At 34.6% G+C, this 26860-nt stretch overlaps 1 protein-coding gene across 2 annotated transcripts in view; it reads right to left on the bottom strand.

Annotated features, from left to right (window-relative positions):
• The window catches only part of LOC149805398 (protein O-mannosyl-transferase TMEM260-like), a 67164-nt gene extending 46060 nt beyond the window's left edge, over positions 1–21104 (bottom strand). Inside the window, exons 1-8 of one of the 2 annotated variants that reach the window (XM_089949927.1) lie at positions 20980–21104; positions 16595–16664; positions 10306–10427; positions 8746–8777; positions 7111–7262; positions 3890–4064; positions 2211–2324; positions 1167–1346 (exon numbers count right to left, since the gene is read on the bottom strand). In XM_089949927.1, the coding sequence (XP_089806053.1) occupies positions 1167–1346; positions 2211–2324; positions 3890–4064; positions 7111–7262; positions 8746–8777; positions 10306–10427; positions 16595–16659 (840 nt within the window). In that variant the 5' untranslated portion in view covers positions 16660–16664; positions 20980–21104. The remainder of the gene's footprint in view (positions 1–1166; positions 1347–2210; positions 2325–3889; positions 4065–7110; positions 7263–8745; positions 8778–10305; positions 10428–16594; positions 16665–20979) is intronic. The other variant, XM_089949930.1, reaches the window with a different exon arrangement.
• Positions 21105–26860: the final 5756 nt, after the last annotated feature.

Raw genomic sequence — 26860 nt, 5'->3', positions numbered from 1 at the left:
ATACAAAAATGCAAACAATTACATGTGACATCACTTGACCCTATGGTCAGTTAGATCCGACTTTCAAACACTAAAAGTGTGGCTAAGTTGGTAGTCAGATCTGCACCATTTTCATTCAGAACCAATTACATATTGTAAGAAAGTGTTATTAAAACACCTTGTATCAATGCTACATTCCAGAAAGAATAGCAACAAGGTAACATTGCTACCATTGTGTTTTGTTGGAATTCAGAATAGTACCATTGTCGCTGAGAGTAACATATTACTCCAGTGTGTTAGTGAAAATGTCAGCAATATACAACCATCTGTTCAGAAGCCACCATATAAATATTTTCAGGATGGCCATTCTGGAGATGTAACAATAAAACAATTTCAAGCCATACATTTTTTTCAAGATGGCTGCTATAGTAGTCATATTGGAAATCAGATCAACACCATTATATTTAAGCCAGCTAGACATAATAAGAAGCCTTTAGTGAACTGGATTTTACAATCATCGTCCATTAAGGAGAAGTACTGATAATTGGCAGCCATGTAAGTGGTCAGATAAGTATCATTTTAATTTAGTACCAACAAGACATCAAGAGAAGTCTTTCAGCTGAAATTAAAGGCTGATATGACAATTTATTTCAGAAGCAGTGATGACAAGAATTTTAAGAGTGTCACCAAGGCAGCTATATTAGATGCTGTATCAGTTTCATGCAGGCCCAACTAAACATCATAAGAAGTCTTTCAATGAATACCCCTATGTTGCTGCTTTCATCCGTCATGTAAAAGTAATGATAACAAGATGGCTTCCTTGGTGGTCATGCTGAAGGTCAGGCTAATATCATATTTATTTAAGACCACCTACATGTCATAAGCAGTGTTTTTATTGAAAAACCCAGGTTGATATGACTATTCAATGAGAAGGAGTAGCCATAACAAGATTTTCAAGATGGCCACCATGGTGGTTTTAATGAATGTTCAATGGGCACTATATTAATTTAGGACCAACTAGATCTCAGCATAAAACTGTCTGCCAAGTTCTGTGACTCTCCTCCAAGGAGTCAAGGAGAAGCATTGATTACAAGCAACTGCCAATTGATGACAGACGACAAACACAGGCCCGCCTCATAGGATCTTCTGGTCTTTGTCCAGCAGAACTAAAACTTTAAACTGTTTACCAAATCAAATGTTCCATATTCTCTCCTGAGAAAATGTGTTAGGAACCCAGTCAGAGTTGTCTGGTCACCCCAGGTCCATCTGCCTGGCCTCAAATATGCTGATAAAGGTAGATACAGGTAGGGAACCAATCCACACAGGAAACACAAACCAAGTTGGAATAATGCTGGTAAATTTAGAATCTGAAAGCAGAATTGAAATTGGTCAAATAATGAAGATAAAAAACTCACAAACAGTTATGTGCTAATAATTATTTGGATAATTTATTGCATAAAAATTCAAGATTTATATTCCCCAAATCAGTATTGTCCTGTTCTTACCTGTAAGCTGTGGTAATGTTAGGTTCTTATAGAAAAAGTACCTCAGAGCTCTGGTAATGTCAGGTTCTTGTTCTCCTTGAAAGTCAGAATTATATATCCTACTATAGTCTAAAATCTTCAAAACACTTACATAAACAAAATGATGGATCCTCTCATTTACTGGGAAATTGTAGGTGCTGTCAATCATTATTTAAAAGAATAAACAGAATTCCACAAAAAGGATAAATGACTTGGTGGCTTTCCTCTCCCATGGCGCTGAGGAAAACTAAAATCAAGATTTAAAAAGTACAGTTATAGCAGAGTCAAATACCTCCAGAAGATCTGCTCTTCGTGTCACATGGGCCCCGAATGGTGGAGTGGTCTAAAGTGCTCACTGTTATGGATCACTGCCATCTCATCTGTCTTTGTGGGTTCGAGTCTCGGGCTAAATAAGTGTGGATACATGAGAGAGCTTGCCAGTAGCTTCCCTTGGGTCGGTGTTTTTTTCCAGGGTTTTCCCCGGGTTCTTCCTCCACCATTTTATACTGGCCACCATGTACAATCTATCTTGTGATGAAAAATGGCATTAAACCCCATAAGAACAACAACAACAGCTTTGTGTCACACAAGAATCATTCCACATTAAAAAAAAGACAATGTTTGTCACAAATCAGGTAATATAATAGTATTGATTAGATCAATACATAGCTTCTTGATTGAGCATTACAAATTCTAGTTCTTGTTTACCTTTCTGGACTTTAAACTCAAAATCACCCAGACTGCTACACAGATCACATAAACCAAAATGGTGTGCTGGTTACACAGTGCAAGACCACAAACAAAAGCACCAATTCTTGAAATCTACAAATAAAGTTGAAGAATAATTTAAATATTTAGTACTGATAGTGACCATAATGGAATTCAATAATGTATACCTCCAATATCCTTGATGGTATAACATCTGAAATGAAAATTCAATGGTATTTACTCTTTTTTACATTTGCAATTCCAACAAAAAGTGATGGCAATAAATACTGACAAGGACTAACAAAAGAATAATACCGGTATATGTTGTAAAAGTGATCTGTTTTAATATCTTTAGTTACCTAAATGAACCCATCTGCATTGTTTATCTATAAAAATTATAAAGTATTACAAAGTTATTACTTGTGAGATAAGGGTGTGATTATGGAATATGACAATACACATTAAATTAATATAGGTCTTCCATATATGCAAAGCAAGGTTTATGCTGTAAATGGCCCTGTTTGGTCATACTAATTTAGTTTTGGTATGGCTGAGTTAATTTTCTTGAGATTTAGACCTTCCAGCAACTTTTCATGAAAAAGTGGGGATAGAGGCAAGACACTTTTTTTTAAAAGTGTAGGGAAAATGTAGGGATATTTTACAAAGAAAATTAGTATGAATGTATGGAAAAAATAAAATATTTGTCTTAGCCTCATAAATTTTAATCAAAAGATGTTCTTACTCAAACACAAGCTGTCTCTTTCATCCAGATTTCTTCAAATGCACCAATTTTTAAGGCAACTTTGTCACATATTTACATTTCTAGTTCATTATTATTGTTTTTTCTAGAAAAGAAATGTAACAGAATGCTTATGTAATATAATTCATTTCCAGCTCATGTGAAAGGACAATGACAGAGACAAAATAGAAATCTCTAAATGTATCATTAGCAAAACAACAATTTTTACTGTATGTCAATATAAAATTGAAGAAAAGTAAGGGTAGTAGGGCAATTTTGGGAAAAGGAAAGAAAAATAAGGAGTCTGACAAAAAAAGTAGGAAAAAAAGGAAAGCTAGTGCTGCTCGAAAGACTTAAATGCATCAATTTATCATCGCAATTAGTGTAGGCAAAATAAGGTCCAAATATTGAGGGTGTAATAAATAAACAGCTGAAAATATACAAGTCATTCAAGCATGAAAATTAGGTCATACTGATTAAGTTCTGGTAATGTTAAGTTACTTTGCTGGAGATGCATCCACATACCAATTTTCATGTATTAAAGTGAAATAGGAAAAAATAAATTGATAGGTGAAAACAAACCATAATTACTTAGGCATGAAAACATCGTCCAACTAAGTATTTTTATGGCCAAGTTTATTCTTCCTAAGACCTATCAACATAAATATTTTCAAAAGTGTAGGAAATACAGTCCAAGAATTGAGGGCATAACAAATGACTCGACTGAATGAATGAACAAAAAAAACCCACAAAATCAACATGCAAAACACAATGTTCCCTTCCAAATTTATTGGTGAGGTGATAATTATATAAGGGTTCTGCAGAAACCAGTGTCTCACCTGCAAAACATGCTATGATGTACCCACACTGTATCTGACTTAACTTTTAAAATAAAAATTTAATACAGAATCTATTTCAATCTATAAATCTAGATAAATACTGTAAACTGTTTTGGTCCCTCTGCATCTTCAAAGCAGATCATTAAGTACAGTAGAAGAGCAACAAATAGATTGTTCATTCCAAACACCTCTGCTGTTATTGACCATGTCCATGTCAACTTGCCAAAGAAAAACAGAAACGTTCCAAATACAGCAGCACATAAACTGCACTTCAATCTGAAAATAAAAGTAATAAAATGAATTTTATATTTTAATGCATTATGAGCACTACATGAATAAATGTGAAAGAAAGTGTTGTTTAAACACTAAAAATCTTTGAACACTCAGACCAAGTTCAAGATCTAGATCTGTGGAATATTAGGCCTATATCAATTTTATAATTTTCTTACAACAGATAAGAAGCTAATCCCTATAAATATTAAACAGGAATGTTAGCTATAAGAATCTTAATCTAAACATAATAACAGGAATATACAAACCTGTCAATAGCTGCCACCTATAGGAAAAGGCAAAATTAGACTTTGTACACAGATGACCTATGTGCACATCATTTTATTATTATTATTATTATTATTATTATTACATTATCAAGACTGTTTTATGTGCACTATTGTTTTAAAAACTTAAAATACACATATATGTTCTTCTCTGCCAAATTTATGTATTAAACAAGACTACTGCATACTTCACATTTTAATCCTTCCAATAAATTAAATCATTACTGACTTAAAATAATTACTGATCTTGGTTTTGTGACAAAATACTAATTTCACTACTGATTTACTGCAGACTGTGAAACAGTGGTCTTCCAACTTGTATAAATTAGGTTTGGAAACAGCCATTCAGGCCGCAGATACATTACCTAGATTAGCCAGTTTTGCTCAAGACAGTTGCTTATGTGAAACGTCTGTGATGAACAGGGAATAAAAAACATATATGGTTATTCTTTGTGATGCATACACTGAAACTTCCACTGCCTTTTCTGAAAAGTTTAAAAAACTGAATGAGCCCTGACACTGATGGAAAGGGTTGTAACTTGTATCACTTCTCAAAGATGAACATTTTTCAATCGAGACAGCTTTAATTCACTGTCAGTAGATTAAGATATTGATATATACCTGTCACACTGGCACCAGTGGCAACATACATTTTTGTCGTGATAACATATCTACCTTACACACTATCCTGCAAACAAACTGCTTGACCCTCTATTCCAAAGATAAACTGTCTCACTTTTGAATCTGATGCTTGGAACTATGAGTTACATTGACCCAATGTCTCTGGAGGCAGTGAGCACAAGCAAGATAGGAAATACATGTACATTGATTCACATGAAACACCTTTATCTAAACAATGCCTTCTTCATTAACAAAATTTTAGTTTGCATAGACTGAGTGATACTACTGATATGCTCCAATGGCTGCTCAAGACTTGGAAAAACCAACTATGGGTCTGCTATGTAAATGTGACCATTAGGCCATGTTTGATTGTACTTGTATTGCATTTTACATCTGGCAGCAAGCATAGTTTTTTCAGCATAGTATAATTAACATTAACTGCTTTCTCTTCTGAACTTTCTTAGCTGGTGCTAAGCTAGCCTGATTTCTGATTGGTCAATATTAAATTACTTTTGTGACACAAATGCTTAGTTATGTATGTACAGTGGTACCCCTTCTTATGAGGCCACCCCTTCAGTAACAGGAATGTAGTCTTATAAGGAATGGCCTTTCTTTAGGGGATAACACAAATATGAGTTATAATTACATTTAAAGTATGAAAGGCATAATTAGTATCTGAAGATTTGATATTTTCTTTTACAAATTATGACATGTTATGGAAACATTCAACTTATTTTATTGTTTTTTTAAAATAATTATGACAAACCATCAATTGCAGTACAAAACCATTTGAAAATCTTGTCAATAAATCAGGGCAAAAACATCTGGCTGAACTGTTTATCTAAATTTTTCTGATGTAAAAGCAATGAACATTGGGCACCCTTTCTCTTTTCATTAAGTCAAATTGCTTTTCTTTTAAACTGATAATATGGGATGACATTTGGCACTGTTTGCAGCAACTTATTCATCCCATGGCAACTATAGCAATGTCTAATTTTGCAATTACTGTATGATATGCTATGTGTTTACAAAGGAAGTTAGCTTGTCAAGCGATAGACCGGTGATAGTTTGATATCCTGTTTAATACATTTCTTAATCCATGAGAGAGAAGCTAGCATAACAACTTTACACTATGGCAACTGGTTGTCTTGCTACAGTCAAGCATGATCTTACTAAAATCTTGTATAACTAGTGTAAGACGTTCTGATCAGCTTTCCAGTCTGTATTTGCTAAAAACTTGTATTAAATCTAGGGCTATGTGAGGCAGAATCAGTATTATTGTTGTGTTCAGTTTTAAGTTTGAGTGGATTTTATTTATTCCAATTATTATTCACTGGAATTATAAATTGTTTAATAATATTCTTTAACTGAAAAATTAATTTGGAACTATAGTGAATTCAGACAAGAACATTTTCGATCTTATTAATTCCAATACATAAAAACCTATTAAAACATCACCACTTTCCAAGCCATTGACACATTAGCTCATTCGAGATTACAGGCACATCAACACATTCTGTAGCAGAACTTATTTGGAATAACACTGGAATTCAGTTGGAACTTCATACATTTGGACATGTGATACAAGTTTTAGAACTATTTGGGATTTAATTCGCAATACTGCAAGTTCTTTTTAAATTTTGTATTCTAAAGAAATAAATTATTTGCTGAATTTCAATAAATCTTGTTGGTTTTTGCTCTTTTCTGTTACTTAGTTTAAGACCATAGAGTCATAACACTCCTGTGTACAAAAGTTAATGATTAGCTACACTTAGTGTCTCTTGTTAGGTATATTCCATTTTTAAGACCCTGATAAATCCCAAACTTTCAAGCGTCTTTGTTGTTGATAAAAAAATTAGATGAAGAAATCACAGTGAATATTACTAAAACTGCTCCCCCTTCCCTCCACCCCTTCATTATGCATAATGGCCATATATTTTGGTCCATATAAGATCATTCTAAAACCAGCTGAACCTGTTTATTCTGGCCACATGAACAAAAGGCCAAAGTTGTTTTTCCATCATTGTCTAGGCTAACAAAGTTTTAATGTATTAGTTTAATGGGAGTATGTCAAAAACTTTCATCACTTCATTGATAGAAAATACGTTTTTTTTTTTAACAGGCTCACAGTCATTAAATCTCACCTAAGAATAGCAGCAGAAAATACTGCAGCTGCTACTGCAGAAAGAATGCAATTTAAGAAGCTGACTTGCCAAGCAACACATCCTACTGGTAACGTATGAATTGCCAGCCAGGACAAGATGGTAAAGAGAGGATACCCTGGAGGATGGCTGACCTGTAAAACATGGTGGATATCGTCAGGATAAACAAGGGGTGGAAATGGGTGGGCATTTGGAAAGGTGTCTGAATCACGAAACTGAACAATGTGGCAGATATTTACTGAAGCCTAGAAGGGCCTGATCAAAAGAATATTCAAAATATTATAAACAATGCATGATATGTTGGATGACTTGTCTATCAGATGCAAACAAAAAGTAAAAGAGGGTGAAGACTTAGTCAATTATAATAACAATTTCAATTACTAACAGTTATAATCATTCAATTATATTTATATCAAAAATGGGTGATATTCAATTACAATTAGTGTAATTATAATTAATTACTTAATTACATCAATTATGCTGTAATTGAACTCAATCTGAATCCCACAGTTGATTATTTTAGTCATTTATATACACAGGTTTCATTTCTAAAACTTAGCTTTCTTGCCTATTATACAGTATTTCCTGTATTATTAGCCTAACACGTGGCAGTTAAGATAAGTATTAGTGTCATAATTTGTTTGGAATTAAAATACATATTTATCTTTGCTTTTTTAATTGACTTGTGATTGAGCAGTTATGCAAAATCTAGACCTTCATTTACAATTACTATTACACCATATCAGAGATGTTCAATTATAATTACAAATACAGTTCAAGTGTAATTAGTTACTCAACTATACCAATTATGTTGTAATTGAACCCAAGTCTGGGTGAAGTGAAGTGAATTGAAGCCCAGCTTGGGACTATTCTTTTTCTTCAATACAAATGAGACAAATATATGGTATATAATGGATGACATAATATGTAAGTTTTAAATGCTGTGCTGCTTTTGTATGCTAAGGAAGGAAGACCAGAAAATGTACAACAATGAAATGACTAGTCATAGTCTGGTAATGTCCCAAACTAATCCAAGTGCAAAATGGATGCATATGACAAGCTTTCATGCCATACAATAATTATATTGTACAAAGATAAAGTAATAAGAATAAAATGTTAACATTTTTTTTAAACACTGAATCAGATTCTGAACAAATGTCAAATGTATGAATGTGTGCTATTGTCAAAGAAATATGTGCAAAGTACAGGTATGTAATCTTTTTACCAAATATGTGCAAAGTACAGGTATGTAATCTTTTTACCAATGTATATATAATGTTTACAACAAGCTTAACTAGTTGTGCATATCTACTAATAGCTGCATCACACAAATTTCCAGAAAATGCAATAGATGGTTTCAAATTGGCTCAAGTTTACAGTCTTGTTACACTGGTAATATTTTGTAAACTGTATACACCAGAGAAGTTTCTTAGTGATTATTCAGTGAAGGACATGAAAAGCATACCATACATGGCTAATGAATGATCAATAATGAGCTAATGCATTGTGTAATAATGTCAACCCAACAGGATTAACTTAAAAAATTATAAAATGATGCAACACAGTAATAAGATTTCTTATTTGATTAGTTAGTCAGTTTTAAGAAATGAAACTTACACCTAATTCATGGGCAGCTGTGATCAATTCTCCTGTAAGCAACAGAAAGATATTTTCTAAAATGTTATAAACAATACATTCAAAACAGGAAAACTACTTTTTTCTTCAACATTAAAAGATACAGCCAACTCCAGTTAAAGACCATTTTTTTAAAAAGAGATGATTCTTAAGAGACCACAACATTCTCTACTTGATAATTTGAAAGTCAAAAAGTCTTAAAGGCTCATCTTCAGATACAAATTATTTTGGTTTCCACTGGTGGTCACTTAAGTTTAAAACTGAAGAAAAAGAAAGTAAATAAAACCCAGTGTTCTAAAGTACCACAAACTTCATCTTAGCACATATATTTATGGGAGGGTCCAAAATACATTACAGTCATATACTTTATTACATGTAATAAAACATTAGCAGAAGATGACAATTCCGTAGTCTAACAAGCCCAGGCAAGTAAAAATAAATGTTGGGCAAATTAATCTTGGTGTAAGTAGCCCAAAATTGACATAAGAAAGAAAGATTAAAAAATAACAATTCACAACCATTTTCCCTGAACAAGGATTGCCAGGCTAGTAGATGAAACCTGGAATTATTATCTCCTGCAAAATCTCAACCATTTAGGTATCCGTATAATTCAAACACTACAAATCTAATATAGCTTTCTCCCATTATAGGACCACTCTGGTGGCCTAGGGGTTAGAGCGTCCACCTCGGATGTGGGAGGTCGTGGGTTTGATCCCTGGCTGAGTCATACCAAAGACTTACAAAAATGGTACTAACAGCTGCCTTGCTTGGCGCACAGCATTAAGAGATTAGTGTTAGATCTGGTTGGCCTGGTGTCAGGATAATGTGATGGCTGGACATCATACTACATGTCTAAGGCATGATACTCCAGTGCTAGACATCACTATAAACTGCCACACTGCAGACATGATGGCGATATGACTGAAAAATTGTTAAAGCTACATTAAAAATCCAAATCACACACACACACAAACACTCCCACTGTTGCATGGTAGTCCATATCTGCAAACCATGATGTGTTCCCAACTGCATTATAGTGGGAACTGCAGCATGTACAGAACTGTGATATATTTAGAATAGCTTAATATACCAAACCATGATATGATGGGAATTATCAGAATTTGCCAAATAATGGTGTTTTTAAATGGAAATAAAAGACATAACACCAAGCTTCACATTGTTTTCTTGCAACCCATATGATGATACTGCTATACACTGGTATGATTTTAGACATGGGGTCTATCGTGGTACAACCTTTTATTCGGAATTGCATTATAACGAAGCATTTCAGATTAATGGAGAGTTGTATTACCAGATCCATGTAGCTCTCAAAACTGAACCATTTCTAACTGCCCTGATCACTAACACAAACATAAGAATCAAAGTTCAGGGATGATTGGCTTTTATGCAGGTACTTTGCAGGCCTATGACGTATTTGAAAAGGAACTTATCCTGATGAATCTCTCACTTATCCCAATGTAACTGAAGTGACTTGATGCAAGCTAATTTCTTGGTTTTAAATAGCTAACTAGAAATGCATACCTGAGTCCCCTCCAGGCAGACCAGGGAATGTAGTATAGGTATAGATGACCATGGCCACTCCTCCAATACTGCTGCAAACATAGAAATCAGATATTCCTTCAACAGGATCATCTTCATCAGTACTGAAAAACAAAGAATTCTATACATCTTTATTCTCAAATGACAAAAGCCTTTATTACGGTTGGTACAGATTTATTCTAACCAGATGAACCACTAAGAAATAATAATAATAATAATAATAATAATAATAATAATATTAATTTTTATAGCGGATTACACATTTAATTAGGGACAATTTTCCCTTGAGGCAATAACAATCTGTATCTTAGAAAAGATAATGGTACTGGGGTAATTACTATTTTAACACGTCTTTAGAACAACAGATACTAAATTCTTTTATAATATTTGAACAGTATATACAGTGTCATGATATCTCTTCTTAAATACTGTAATATTTTCTGCAGACTGTACATGCAGTGGAAGCATGTTAAACAGAACTGTACCAGAGCACTGAAAGCTTTTTTTTAAAATTGCTCTTTTCTTGGTTTTGGAGCTTGAAGGTTTCCACATGACATTATCTCAACTGGTACTGTGTTAAATAATACTTGAATGAATCCTGATGATACTCTGGTGCAGATCCATGTAGACATTTATACACAAGAACTGCCTTGTGAAAATCTATCCTTTCCTTTCATCATAAGCCATTTTAGTAGTGTCAACAATGTTTTCGATGAATAGTCAATATAATCAACACATGCACCTAAAATAATGTGTGCTACCCTTTTCTAAAGTTCATAAATCCTGTCAGTCTGTGATCTGGCACAGTTTTCCAAAACAGCTGAACAATGATCCATTGTTGGTAGAATATATGAATTGTAGCAGAATGCAAGTTTCTGTAGGTAACTATTTCTTGATTCTGCTGAGTAGGTCAACTTTGGATGATAGTGCTTTATAAAGCTTGTCAATATGGTCATCCCAATGTAAATTATTATCTACAGACACACCTTCAAACTTTTAATGTTTTACATTTTGTAAATGATTATTTATTGTAAGAGATAATTCTGGGTTGTGCAGTTTTTGTGATGTCCCCAAAATCACATTTTGTTACCTTTTGTTGTGCCCAACTTCGAACTCTAATAAGGTCAGTCTAATCTTGTTTGGATAACTTCATTATTAGAAATAGATGTAGATGCATCATCCTCATACGATTCTGTATTTGTCGATTCATTATTTAAAGAAAGACCTTTTATATAAATATAAAAGAAAATAGGGCTTAAAACAGATCCTTGAGGGACACTAGAATAAATAGTTAATGTTTGTGAGTTAATATTGCCAATGGTTACTTAAGACCTTTGGTCTAGATATGCTCTAAAGAAGTTTAAAGAAGAATCTGTAACTGTTCAACTTCAACTAGATTAAAGGCTTTCTTCAAGTCAAGGAAAACAATCCCAGTCCAAGAACCGTTATCCATTTCTTGTAGTCAAGAATCTAAAAGATTGGTGTCACTTTTGCAAATTTCAAAGTATCTGGAAAGTTACCACTCATTATACTTAAGTTTATAATATGTGTTAACGGCTTTGTTATTACTGGCGCATCAATTTTAAGAATTCATGGACCAATGCCTTCCACTCCTGAGGATTTATTAGCTCTCAGCTTATTACCTATTGGAAAATATTTATAATCAGGAATTTTAGTTCTTATAAATGATGCACCACACTCAACTGGGCTTTTAGTCTGGTTCTGAATAGTTACTAGAGATGGCTATAAGAAATTACTGAATATTTCATTGTAAAGATGTTGCTATGCCATCAATTTGTTGTGGGGGAAACAACTTTTCTTTGATGGGGTTAGCTCTCTTAGATGCTTCCACAAAATCTTTTTACTTTATTTGTCATCAATAGTCTGTTTATAGCATTTTCTTTTGATTTATCAATCAGGTACTTAGCTTTATCCATCCATTCTCTATGTTCTTCATGTCTACTTTCTTATGGAATTCATCCCCATAGTTACCTAGTTTCATTGATCTCAGGGGTAATACACTTGGGTGTAATTTGGTCCTTTTTGTTTTCATTGGGGGTATGCTTGTCTAAGACTTATTAATAACTGATACTATGTGACTAAGGCAGTATTGACATCAGCTATATTCAGCGGTGTAGTGCTAAATAAAGAAGTGAGAGAATGCAATAAAGAAGTGAGAGAACGCTTATTAAACAGATGTGGAGGGGGCAAAGGCAAGTGTCAAAATAGGGAATGCACAAAAAAAAGTAAGAGAACACCATTCTCACAGCACTACACCCCTGTCTAAATTATTGAGTGGAAGGGCTTGCAATCAAATAATTTTCTTCATCAAACTGTATTATGTTTCATTGTGATCATAATGTTTCAAAGCTAATTTCAGAGCCTGTCTAAACATACTGACCTGATAGTTGGTACTCAATGCATACATTGGCACTTTAATTTCACTTATGTTTTCAGGTTTATTGGTATAATCAATGATTATAACACTTTTATCTGTTACCCGAGTTGGAGTATTAATATTCTAGGAAAAGCTGTAAGTAAGTAAGTTTTGCCCATCACCCCTGCCAGGGTATAGACTATCCACAAAAGTTCGTCAGAGGCTTCTGTCCTGTGCCTTCCCCTCAAGCTGACTCCAGGTGTGACCCATCTTAGTGATGTCCACCTCAAGGTCATGTCGCCAGATGTTTCTTGGTCGTCCCCTTCTCCGCTTGCCTTGAGAGTTCCATTTCAATTTAAGTTTCAATCTTATTTATCCATTTCAGTGCTGGAGTTTTCACGTAGTCAATGTTAAGTCACCAAATATGTTAGTTTCTAGATCCTCCTTTCTAAACTTGCTGCTCAAATCTATCAAAGCATCAAGCTAACTGTAGAACTAGGTGGCTGTACAACAAGCATAGGAGTATCAACATATCTGTTATAACTAATGGGACTCTCAATATAGAGAAGAACATCCCCACCCTCTATAGATACTCTATCTCTCCTTTCAAAGATACACCCTTGTATTTGGAGAGAAAATTTATCAGTATCATCAGAGAGAAAGGTTTCACAGATGCAGAATATTGACTGATCTAGTTTGCTCTAACATTAATTTACTTCCATTTCATTTAAGATGGATATTTTGAATATTTTGGTTGGCTACTTGCAGACCTTTTTCAAGCAGATGCCAGACTGACACAGGACAGTTTTGATCATATGATTGTTATTCAGGCATGACACTATGCAATATACTGCTTTTTAGGCATGACACTATGCAATGTACTGTTATTGGACTTTTCAGATTGCCTTTGATCAACTGAAAACTATTTACATAAACAAACAAAGAACATAACATAAAGACTCATCTGTTTTACCATGACCACATGTACTAGAGTTAGGTATGTAAGACTGTTTAATGTGAGACTGATTTTCATATTTTCAAGATGACAATGACATAGACACTTGAGAAGCCTCAGAAGGAGAAATAACATCAACTTTATATGAAATTCACCAGTATTATACAAAGCTGATACAGTACGAGAAACATGTTATACCATATTAGCTAGGTTTTTGATTCCTTTCATAATTACATGGATCACTGCAGTAATCTAATGATACTATGTGAAAAACACATGGATAGAATTCACTCTTTGCATACATCTAAATAAATCTATTTCTGACATTATCTGAGAAACTATTGAGTTTTCAAGGTGAAGTGTTAGTCAACTGGGCATTTTCTTCTCTGCCACATTCCAAATCTCTATGAAAGCAAGATACTGGTTCTGTTTGAGTTAAAACATGTACGTCTAACACTGAATCATCTTCCCATGTCAGCATACATCAGAGATGTGGTCCTGTTCTCCACAGCAGTAGCAGTAGTCAGCCTTTGTGGATTTCAAAATGTGAATGTAATAGCTGTGATTTCTGAGATACTGTGCTATTTCTTGTGAACTCAGTTAAATGACATCTCTCTGAAACAGTAGGTAATTAATTTCATTTCTGTTCTGTGTTAAGTATATGTATGACTCGTATTGTAAACATAATAAAGACTGAAGTTCTCACACAATGCTGTTCACAGGTTCCACATCAGCATTTGCATGAGTGAGAAGTCGAGATATAACTTTGATGCTCCCAGTATTGGCACATGAAGAGAATTAAATAGGTTTTCAAAGTCTTTTTGAATTTTGGTCTAAGCTGTGTCCAGAACTCACACCCTTCCCTCCCACTTGCATAGCAATAGTAGATTAACTATATAGATCCATATGTAAAATGAAATTGCTTGGTTGATTTTATTATTTAATTTTAAATCCCACAAGTAGTTACTGTCAATTAATTTATTTTCATGGGTATCAAATTTTGTGGCTTCTGGAAAACAACATATTGACTGGTACTTACATTTTTAGTTAGGGAAGAGGTCTTATTGTTTGATAGATGGATTGTTGATATGGATATTTTTCATTAATACAGCACAAAATCACTATTATACTCTTCATTATAATATTACTTGTTTTATGGCATGTACGTTCATGCATTCTATTTCATTATCTGTTGCAAATTACATATCATAAACATCACAAATGGGTGGTATCCTCTGTGGATCCCATGGATTGCATTTTCAATAGGGAGTGCTACAATAATAATAATAATAATAATAATGATAATAATAATAATAACGACAAATTTAATGAGGGTAAATAAATTATTGTGTGTGTTTGTCTTTTAGGATTTTTAATATAGCTTTAACAATTTGAGTCATAACTATATGATGTCTGCAGTGTTGCAGTTTATAGTAATGTCTAGTACTGCAGAATTATGCCACAAACATGTGGCATCATGTCTCATTCAGTCACATTATCCTTACACCAAGCTGACCAATCCTAACACTAACCTCTTAATGCTGAGCACCAGGCCAGGTTGCTGCTAGTACCATTTTTATCAGTCTTTGGTATTACTCGGTTAGAACCTGCAACCTCCCAACTCGAAGGCTGACTTACTGAGGTGGACTCTGATATTTGAGATTTTTATGTTCCTGACACATTGAATGATGACATCCACATAACATCATCATCAAAACATACCAAAAAGATCATACAGGTAAGTTTCAATGATCACTTGGCTTGGTGTTGTTGGCCGTTCACTTCGACAAAAACATGATGTTATGGACTGATCTTGACAGGTTTGCTATGTGTGGCCACAGAGGTTGTAGTATTGTTTTAATCACTGAAACCACCACCATTGTTGTCAGCATACATTTTATTTTATGTATTCCTTATTTTGGGTAGAGAAAAATCCATGAAGTAATATACATATATTCAAACTCTGACTGAGCAAAATTCATGAAAATATCTTTTTTTATACAACCCAAAAACTGATATCCACAAAAACAGACAAAACCACAGTAAATAGAATAATAAATAGATGTATAAATAATTCTTGTTTTCTAACCTTATCTAGATACTTCTGATAGAAAATCCTCATTATCTCTGCTGACAATATCATATTACTCTACCAATATACTGCAAGGAGCATTTGAATTGTCAGCGGTTATCTTTGGTAATTTCAGATTTTTATGATTAACTGATCTAAAATAATGGACTGAACCACCATGGTGACAATGTTCTGACATATCAGAATGAAGCCGCCTATTAATATGTTTTGTACATTTGATAATCAACCCTTTTGTCAAAAGTAAACAAGTATAGAAAAAAAGACTTGTAGAAGGTTTATCATCTTGGGAATCAATAATGATTTCTGTAGCTAAGTTTAACAATATAGTCAATATGGTGCTAACAATAATTAAATTAACAAGGACAGGTACCCTATATTAAACCAGTAAATGCATAGTATCATTATAGTGTAAAGTTTTAGACACACTTAATTTACATGTACATCAGAGCATTCATTTCTAGACACACTAAATTTACACATATAACACAGTATTCATTTTTTGACACACTAAATTTACACATACAACATAGTATTCATTTTTAGACACACTAAATTTACACATACAACATAGTATTCATTTTTAGACATATTAAATTTACACATACAACATAGTATTCATTTTTTGACATGCTTAATTTACACTTATATCACAGCATCCATTTTTAGACTCACTTAATTTACACATATTTCTTGCAGTACCCATCTTAATTCCTCTTGCTTTATAACTCATTCATACCATGCAATTCAAGAAAACATCTTCAGACTAATGTTATACAATTTGAAAAAGTAAGATCAACATCGCAAAATTTTCAAACAAAACGCCTTGAGAACCATATAAAAAAATCACCTTTCTTTCTGATGGTCATTTGAGAACTTGGTGACACTTTCTTCTCTTGGCCTTTTCTTTCCCATCTTTGCTATTAAGAAAAAGACACAGGGTTTCATTATAAATACTTGCATGAATATCAATATTAATGTGACTGTAATAATTTACTGAGATAATTGTATGATAATTATATGTTAAGTACTTTTTTTCTGCTGTCTTTAATTTGTTTTCTGAAAAAGACCCTGACAGGCCATGAATGAATTCATTTTCATGGGTAAAATTTTTGAGGTTTTGCTAAAAATGGCATTTTAATGGAAGGGTAACAAGCCTCATTGTTTCCACAGAAAAGCCACTTTTCCATGAATCTGTAAATTTGTGGTTTGTAGCAACCCATCCACAAAAAAACCTTGATACCTCACAAAACCGGAGCATTCAGAGTATCTTTGAAATACCTAGCTTTTGGTCCCTGCATTTTCTCCCCTTCTTTAGCACCTGTGCATGGGAGAAAAATCTCCAGCACTTGAAGAATTTCAATGATGATATTAACAATATTCATGATTATGCAATGATATTTTGTACAAGCTTTTCTTTATTTTATTGTTAACGCAAAATAGAAAACAAAATGTAATTCTCTTAAAGATTCCATTTGTAGTTTTCAATTTTTATTGAATATTTTTTAAATAAATAATTTTTATCTAGTTACATAGTCAGAATAATGGAAGACTTGAATTACCATGACACAGTCAGAATAAGGGAAGACTTGAATTACCATGATGCAGTCAAAATAAGGGAAGACTTGAATTACCAAGATACAGAATAAGGGAAGACTTGAATTACCATGATGCAGTCAAAATAAGGGAAGACTTGAATTACCATGACACAGTCAAAATAAGGGAAGACTTGAATTACCAAGATACAGAATAAAGGAAGACTTGAATTCCCATTATGAAGTCAAAATAAGGGAAGACTTGAATTACCAAGACAGTCTGAATAAGGGAAGACTTGAATTACTATGAAATAGGTAGATCTTTACATCAATAGCAAAATGTGGTACCATGATATATCTTTGTTGATGATCTTATAATCAGCAAAGTTACCATTAGTTACATCATATAACTTTCTGTATGATAGATATTCATAAAAACATGGAAATTTGGTGTCCTTAATGCCATGTTTTAGTTTATGCAAAATACTGGAATGATTAATAGTGCTGAAGGCTAAAAACATTCTGCTGATACAGCCCGAAAGGTGAATTTTTAGCTTCAGCTTAGTGAGACTTTCTGCAAAATACACAATCAAGATTTGATAAATTGTGGAATTTGTAATTCAACTTTAACAAATGCTTTGAAAACATTAGCAATTGACCTTGAGTCACAAATAGAGTGTGTGTGATTTGGATTTTTTATATAGCTTTAAAAAATTTTCAGTCATATCGCTACGATGTCTGCATTATGACAGTTTATAGTGATGTCTAGCACTGGGGCATCATGCCACAGACATGTAGCATGATGTCCCACCCAGTCACATTATCCTGACACCAGACCGACCAGTCCTAACACTAACCTCTTAATGCTGAACACCAAGCAAGGCAGCTGTTAGTACCATATTTGTAAGTCTTTGGTATGACTCGGCCTGGGATTGAACCCACGACCTCCCGTATCTGAGAGAGATGCTCTAACCACAACGCCACCAGAGCAGCGAGTCACAAATAGAATTTCCTGATGTAGTTCATGAGATGCAATAACATGTCTTGCCTTTTACCATATTTGTAAGTCTTTGGTATGACTAGGCCTGGGATTGAACCCACGACCTCCCGCATCTGAGGCAGATGCTCTAACCACAAGGCCACCAGAGCAGCGAGTCATAAATAGAATTTCCTGATGTAATTCATGAGATGCGATAACATGTCTTGCCTTTTACCAGACCACATTTATTTGCTGACATCTTTATAGTTATTAACGACAGAACAAAATGTTAAGGGGTTTGTTTGATCAGGTTGTTGGTTTTCTTAATTAGTTTCTATAAATATTGTAGTGTTCTGGTGTATTCAGTTTTAGCGCCTTTCATTACGCATAATCTGTCATGACTTGTCTGGTCAGTTTTACTGATGTAAAATGATTATTTTTGTTTCTTCCAGATATCCTCAGCCCAAAAATTTGTTTTTTATTGCACTCATATATATATATATATATATATATATATATATATATATATATATATATATATATATATATATATATAACATTGCAATATATAATATAATGATTAGTGTATATAATGTATTAAGCACCTTTAGTACTGGGCAAACCCAGCTCAATTAGATGCACAAATAAATTTTGGGAATTTCTTTTGTTTTGAACATTTTTTAGGCTTTATTTTCTTTTACCTTGGGGGCAAAAAAAAATTGATAGTCAGCAACAAAAAGTGGTTATCTGACCAGAAACACGCATATTTTTTTTGCCCTATCCTTCTAGAAGGACAACGCTGATCTAAGAAATTATTGAAAACATTATCCATACAGCATAGTAAGGCCGTAATGATTACAAGGATAGCTGATGGTTCAAGTATTAGTGGCAACTGGTTACAAAATCTGGTAACTGTTTGACTGCCTCTACACCCACCTCATAATACCAAGTACAACTATAATTAGTGCGCTAAAAACAATTTACATACAAATTCAGAATGGTAATAAAGTCTTACTTCTACCATCTTCTTCAAATGCAAGCTTTATACATGAACATAATCATTGTAATACATATGTCCCAGATGCAACCATATGCATTTTGTACATGTACCATGATCTGCTATTCTAAATTATCACACAGAATGATATTAATATTCTTCACTCATACTTTATGCATGTGTAGTACCTTTCTACGGAACCTCAGCACAATATTGACCATATGGTGCCAACTAAAGGTAAATTTATTAACTTCATGCAAACACGTACTCACGTACATGAACACACAAACCCTGTTAATTTGACAGTTCAGGCATCTAAGTCATTTAAACACTAGTGATACATTACTTTCATGCTTTGCATCTGAGTGATCCTAACAATCAACAATTACTGCATGAAATAGTGAAAACATGATAAAGTACATGTAATTAAATGTATAATGTATATCCAGACCTCTGCAAAAACAAAGCAAAAAAACTCTGTGTCAGCAAGTGTACCACATAAGTTTTACTAGATTTTTGAAAATGGACACTTTGATTATGTTGCTAATTTCTGCCAGTTCACACTATGTATAAGATGTATTTTCAACTGTGGTTAACCAATTATAGTTCATTTATGGAATTTAGTAGCCATTTCAGCCCAACTACAAAGTAAGATTGAATATCGTGACATCTGATTGAATCCCATGGAACATTTCTGAGGTCAGTGATAAGACTGATTTTATCAAGCTTTTGAAGGTTTCTAATAGTAATAATGGTGTCAGAATGTAGGCATGCTTACTCAAAAAAATAATAAAATTTATGAAATCTGTGTGGAAGACAAGTATCATGCCTGATTCAAGTTTCCTTGTGTCAAAGTATTCAAATGTTAGATCAATGCTGGTAAAAGAGTATTGTGTTATTCTTGCTAGATTTTCAAAGATATGATCAAATCAATTTTGAGGTTTAAAAATTTCTTTAAACCTATTCATCAAAAACATTTATTTTCAGATCATCATTTAAGAAACACTTGTTATAATCAAGATCAAGGCAGTAATTCCAAATCTGTGTCCTAATGATGAAGAATCCAACACCTCCAAATTCTGGAAACTTTTAGTCTTGTGTCTGTGGAGGAAAATATACTGATCAGGACTAGTTTTCATGAGGTACCAAATGTTGCTATAGGCTAGCCACAGGGCTGATATTTCACAAATTGATGAGAATAGTTATTATGCATACCTTCGAAAAATTAATATTTGAGGTTCTTTTGAAAGCATACATAAGTAAATAAAATCATGTCTTACTGAAGATATTAGCCCAATGGTGACAACTATACATAGCAAAATCTGGTTTTAGATGAAAGATTACTTTTTTGTAATGTGAACTGTATGTCCTCCTGCATATACATAAATCTAAAGATTCATATGTATATTTTTGGTTTTGCTTTAATGGACACAGGCATAGAGGTTCGTAAAGTTGATCGCCATTAAACTATACACATGTATGATACATATAATAGCAAGTTATTATTTTATGCAGAGTAAATGTGTATAGATAAATTGTGGACAAGGGCATGTTTTGTTTTGGCAGGACCTATTGTATTATCAGTGATGTAGACTTAAGACAAAGCACGAAATTGTATGACAAAACGAAAATATGAGACTATCTTGTAGCTAATAATCCAATGTGTGTAGTTCAAGTATACATCTTACGGAAGTGAATGTATGGAAGATTATATAATTCTTTACATGAGGGAGAAGAACTATTTCTTTTGCTTTTGTCCTTATTTTATAGGTTGCCTCAAACTTCAAAAGTTCGGTGTTTTTCAACGCTTATTTCGCGGCAATGCCTCACAGTACTGTTGCCCTGCAAGCACGCTACGGTACCAGTCAAAATCCACAGGAAAATAACACTCGAACCAGAACCTGTCCTCTCCCAGAACCGATCTGCGCACGAAGAAAGCTACGATGTGTTCCTTTTAGCAGAACCGTAGGAGGAATGACCAACGCAGAAATACAGCTTCTTATTAGTGTAAGCAATTCAAATGTGGTAAACACTTAAAAAAGGACCAGTGCAATCAAGTTCTCTTCTCCTCCCTTTTCATAAATATGTACCCATGAAATCGAAATACACGAATTACAAATATAATTTTATATTTTTTCATTCACGAGAAAAATTGTGAACAACTTTGACATGGTTAATAACAGTAAGTAACTAAAAAAATGACATGGAGCAAGAACCGTTCTATAATATTTTTGCCGTACCTTAAAATCTTACCTGAAAATAAAATCGTACCTTAAAATGCGTCTGCATTAACATAACCATAGTTTTGAACCATCCTATTTGGAAGAAAAAAATATTAAAATGTGATTCTACGGTATATAAAGGTGTTGTTCTTTTGAGACATATTAATTTAATATCAAATTAAAAATTGGTTATTTTATTTTTGTTACTTTATCGCTGTCGTTTGTTTTTTTATTCTTCAAAATTTGTATGCGCGTTTCCGTTTACCGCGGGACGTTTCATTGAACTCACACCCTCTCTGCTGCTATAATTATCAGTCTCTCAACCAAAGATTTTATCAAGACCTACACGATATCGTGATCAGGGGTCATGTAAATGTTATGTTATAAATCCGTGCGGGTAATTAAATCATCACTGATAAAATAAATGGCACCAGCTAAAGAATCTTACACGGCTATATTAGCTCGATCGCGACTAGAGACAATAAATAAATTTCTTCCTGTTCGTGATTCTGTCAGATAAAAACTACAAGAACGTCAAGAATCTCAGATTGAATTTGCAAAAGGTACAGAACAGTTATTTAAGCTGATCACGAAAGTAACTGAAAGAGTTGCAACAACTACTGAAGGTCTTCAACCGGTAAGACAAACCGCTGAGCAAGCTGAAAAGATAGCGAGAAGAACAAAACAAACGAAACAGATTTTACGAGATCTTCCTACGGAGGTAGCTGGCGCACAACCTCCCTCCGTGGGTGAAGAAATACTTGAAGACATTGGCAAAGTTCGTACTGAAATTGGCTATGTAATAGCCGATGTAAAACAAGATTTTGCACCTATACTTAAAGTGAGAAAACAAAATATTGAATTGATTAAAAGATTTAAAAAAGGGTGTTATTGAAGAAATTAAATAAGTTAAAGAAGGTGATTTTTCTCGTTTTGTGTATGATAGTTTTTTTCGAAAGTCTGAAATTTTAAAACCTCAGTATGTTAACATAAATGCTGGTAGTTATTTTAAATGGCTATATCGGGTGTATGGTAACAAATCCCAGGCCTGATGATGAAGTATATAATAAATATATTGACGACATAAACAGATTTTACTCAGAGGATACACAACAACAAAAACTACAACCTCTCCAGCAAGAGCCTTCATATCAACTTCCTCCACCGCAGCAAGATACGATGTTAGAACTTGAACGGTCTAGAGAAGAATGGAAACGGAGAGAGAGAGAGAGAGAGGGGGGGGGAGAAATGAAGCAAAGAGAAGACAAAATGAAACGAAGAGAAGAATAACTGAGATTAAAAGAAAATAAACGATGGGAGAAAATTCGTTCTATACTAAGTGAAGAAAAAGCAGAAGAAACAAATGGTAAAGAAGAAGGAGCAAGTGGAAGTGGTTTTCCTTCACTGCCTACTCAAATAAGTGGTTTTATTGCTTGTCCTAACAATATTCTTTCTGACCTTGACCGACTAAAAATTCTGACTGGAGGAAAACGTGCTGGAAATAATTCTCCAGAAGTCATTAATGAAATCTCTGATATTTGTCAACGATTATTTACAGGCGGTACCATGGACATAAATGTTTATCGATCTCTCATCGATGAAATTGCTGATGATTAGTACAGTGATTAGATAAAGTAATAACAATAAGATGATTATACATAATGCTCAACGTGGACCGATCATGGTCAGAGTTATAAACTGACAATTGCCAACTTACGAAGCGATCTACAGCGATATACTCGGCGATGTTGTTCAGGGTTTATTTGCGAGGATAGCCCCGATGGCAATACCGATTGCGGAACAGCTAGGAATGAAATCTATTGATCTTGTTCGTGAAAAAAATTCCTGACGAGATTGGTAATGTTGCCAGTAAAGCGTTCTTGGCAATCAAGGATAGACTAGCACGATTAATACGACGAAAATCTCAGCCACCAGTGAAATTACCCAGCAATGAAGTACATCAAGCTGCGAATCAAAAACTATCCGAGTTGGCTGATGAAGCAGAAAAAATATAGCTTCAGGTTTGATAACAGGAAATGGTCTTCGTGTTAAACGAAGATAATTATAAATAATATGTTCAAGCGTATATCCGATCCCGTGTTTGACATGGATGCGCCAGTTCTCACGGATGAATCTTTACGCGATTATCAGTATTATTCTTATGATGCACGACAACCAAATCAGCGTGGACGAGTTGAATTACAAGTTCAAGACACAAGCAGGTATTTCTTACCTGCTGAAGCATTCATTGAAGTTGAAGGTGAAATTATAAAAACAGATGATACTGAATACGCAGGTGATGTTAGAATTGGCTTTGTCAACAACGGTATCATGGCGTTGTTTGACAGTGCCACGTATATCATCAACGGAAGAAATATTTAATCAGTTCAGAAGGACGTCGACGTTGCCACATCGATAGTAGACCTAGCAAGATATTCAGATGATTATAAAAGATCAGCCGGTCCGACAATGATGTTCACCAAAGACGGTACGGACAGCCCTGACCACAGACCGCATAATATAAGACGACCAAGAAACGCTGCCAACTACGGTGACGCTGATGTGGGGCCGGTGTGTCAAGGTGCTAATCAAGATTACAACTTAGGAGTTTTAGCACGACGATCAATTTTGAAAGATGATCGTAGAATATTTTCATGCGCAATTCCACTATCTCACATCTTTTGATTTTGTAGAAATGTTAGAAAAGTTATCTTTGGGGCTAGATGCAATTCGGCGCCTGCTGCTGAGGCTGGTAAAGTAATAATAACAAAAGTTTCGTTGTGGATGCCGGTAATGACTCCAACGATTGCCGAAGAACAAAAATTACTTTCTTTTATGGATTCAGGTGGTAAATCATTGTTGTCATGGTTAACAGTAACCACAGGCAATGTTCAAACTAGTGTTAATGGTTTATTTACATGGCATATAGCATCACAGCAAGGTGTTTCTGCACCTCGACACATATTTGTTGCTTTTCATGATTTTACGTGATTAAATTCACAAACACGTTGTCATATGATATTGGACAAACTTGGGGTTAGTGAAGTTTCTTTACGGATAAACGGACATCAAGAACCAGACTGAATTTTGTTCAAAATCATGTAGCGCGTGCATGTCATCGATTAATGACGTTTATGGGACGCGAGTAGTGAAGTGTGATACCCTAGGGACAATGGGACTTTAATGTTAAACTAGGAGGGTTGTACCATGGAGACAATGATAATTTAACATGGGAAGTTTTAACAGGGGTGGGACTATAGAGGGACAAAAAGTATTGGGACTGTCTAGGGACAATAGGAATGGAACAGGGGAGGTGACGTCACAGTATTGCTGATTAGCAACAATGTAGCAAGGGGTTGACCTCAATCGACCAAACAACGGGGGAAAAACCTAGAATGCTTGGCGGGAACGGGCCTGGCGGGACACAGACAGAGATAACGCATACAATAGACATTATACAAACAACTACACAGCACACTAAAAAGTATTGAGGCAAAAAAGCAAATCTTTTCGAGGCACACGAGTGGCCGGGCCTTTGGGTTCTTCTTCTATTTTCTCCAGTTGTTCGACCAGCTCCTCACTTTTCCAATTATTCCTTTCATCTTCTTCTTCTTCTTTTCATCATCTGCTATCCAGTCAGGATGGCCCATGGCTCTAAATTTTTCCTACACCTTCATCCAATTCTTATTCAGTTTGTCAAACTCCTCTTTCTTTATTTTGTTTTCTTTTTCCTTTCTATCTTCTTCCCATGTATCTTTAATTTTCTTTACTTCTTCTTCCATTACCTTTTTCATAATTTCTTCTGCTTTCTTTAGTCTGTCCAGTCCCCTTTTGACAAATGACCACTCTGTCCAATTGAATCCAAACAACATCTCACTTTGATAACAATATCAAGGGTCTGCTTCAACGTTCCGACTCTTACATATTTAGGATTGATAAAACATCTCAACTTCTCTACTTCATCTTCTATCATCCCTTGTATATGGTCCCTGGCTACTTTCAGGCTGATAACAAAGTCCAGGCTGCCTGGGAACTTCCATTATCTTTCAAGTCTTTCTACTAAATACCATCTATCCTTCAAATTGTTGAACAAGTGTATTGCCATCTTGGTTTATTCAAGGTTGAATGGCGCGAACGACGAACGCTTTGACTTTATATTTGTCAAGCACGGACGTGAAGGAAAACATCCCTTACATTCACATATTATCTGCTATCCTCACAGAGGTGAGAAGCAAAATCAAACCCCAAATATACTATCCACACACGCGAAGAACAAAAACAAATCATAAATAAACTACCTACACACATGAAGAAGACAAAAACAAATCAAAATATACTATCCACACACAAGAAGGAGAAAAAAACAAACCCTTACTATGCTATCCACAAAACCAAAATATACTATCCACACACGGGAAGGAGAAAAACTAACCACAAATATACTATCCAAACACGAGAAGGGAAAAAAACCACTCTCTACTATCCACAAAAACGTACGTGAGCTCATGCACGCACACACACACACACACACATCAATAAACGAGTGAGTGTTTATAATCATACTACTCCACATTTACACAAATTGGCAACTTGAATAGTGTCTCTTTTCTAGAGATCTGGGTAGCCCTGAAAAGGGCTTTTTTTTATAACTCCAGATGCACCTGATTAATGGTGGCACCTTCAAGGTCGGGCACTACAGACACATCGTCGGATCCAGTCATTGTCCCAACTGACTGTAGCTGCAGCGAGTGCGGAGGGAGCTTGTGTGGCATCATCATCCCAAGCTTCAGTTTGCGGGACCCTGAAGACTTCCTTCTGTCTTCTCATGTACCAGACCCCTGGATGCTGTGGTTTTCGTTGTTGCTCTCGCAACTCCTCCCAGTTTTCCGTCAGTGGGATCACAGTCCTTTGTTCTGGTGGGAGAGATTGTAGCTGTGGTGCACGTGGCTGTGGTACTGGTGATCCCTGTGGAGGTTTACTCACCATTGGTTTCAACTCACACACATGCCTCATCATTACGTGAGGCAGGATAGGTTTTATCTTTTCCTCCTCTTCTTTCGTTTGTCTCTCCTCCTCATCTTTTTCTACTCTTGCCTTTTCGGCTATGGCCTCCATAGCCAGCTCATCAAGGAGTCGCGTGGCATATTCCAGGTGCATCTGGAGTTCCATTCGTTTTGCGAGTCTGTTGCTCATTCTTCACAGTTGATAAATCAACAATGTCAGCCAGACTTAGTTAGTTAGTTAGTTGGATTATAGTGGTTTTCGTTCTTTTGAACATGTACCACTTTTTTATTCACGCACTGCGTGATTTTTAATTACTCCTGGGGGAAGGAAAAGGAGCCTCATCCCCCAGGCTTTTATGTACTCAAAGAGTACTTTTTAA

This window comes from Sinohyriopsis cumingii, chromosome 2, assembly GCF_028554795.1.
Source record: "Sinohyriopsis cumingii isolate HCF-2022 chromosome 2, ASM2855479v2, whole genome shotgun sequence".
In the NCBI taxonomy this organism is placed as follows: Eukaryota; Metazoa; Mollusca; class Bivalvia; order Unionida; family Unionidae; genus Sinohyriopsis; species Sinohyriopsis cumingii.
The sequence above is the reverse complement of the archived record's forward strand: the minus strand, read 5'-3'. Positions and strand labels throughout refer to the sequence as shown.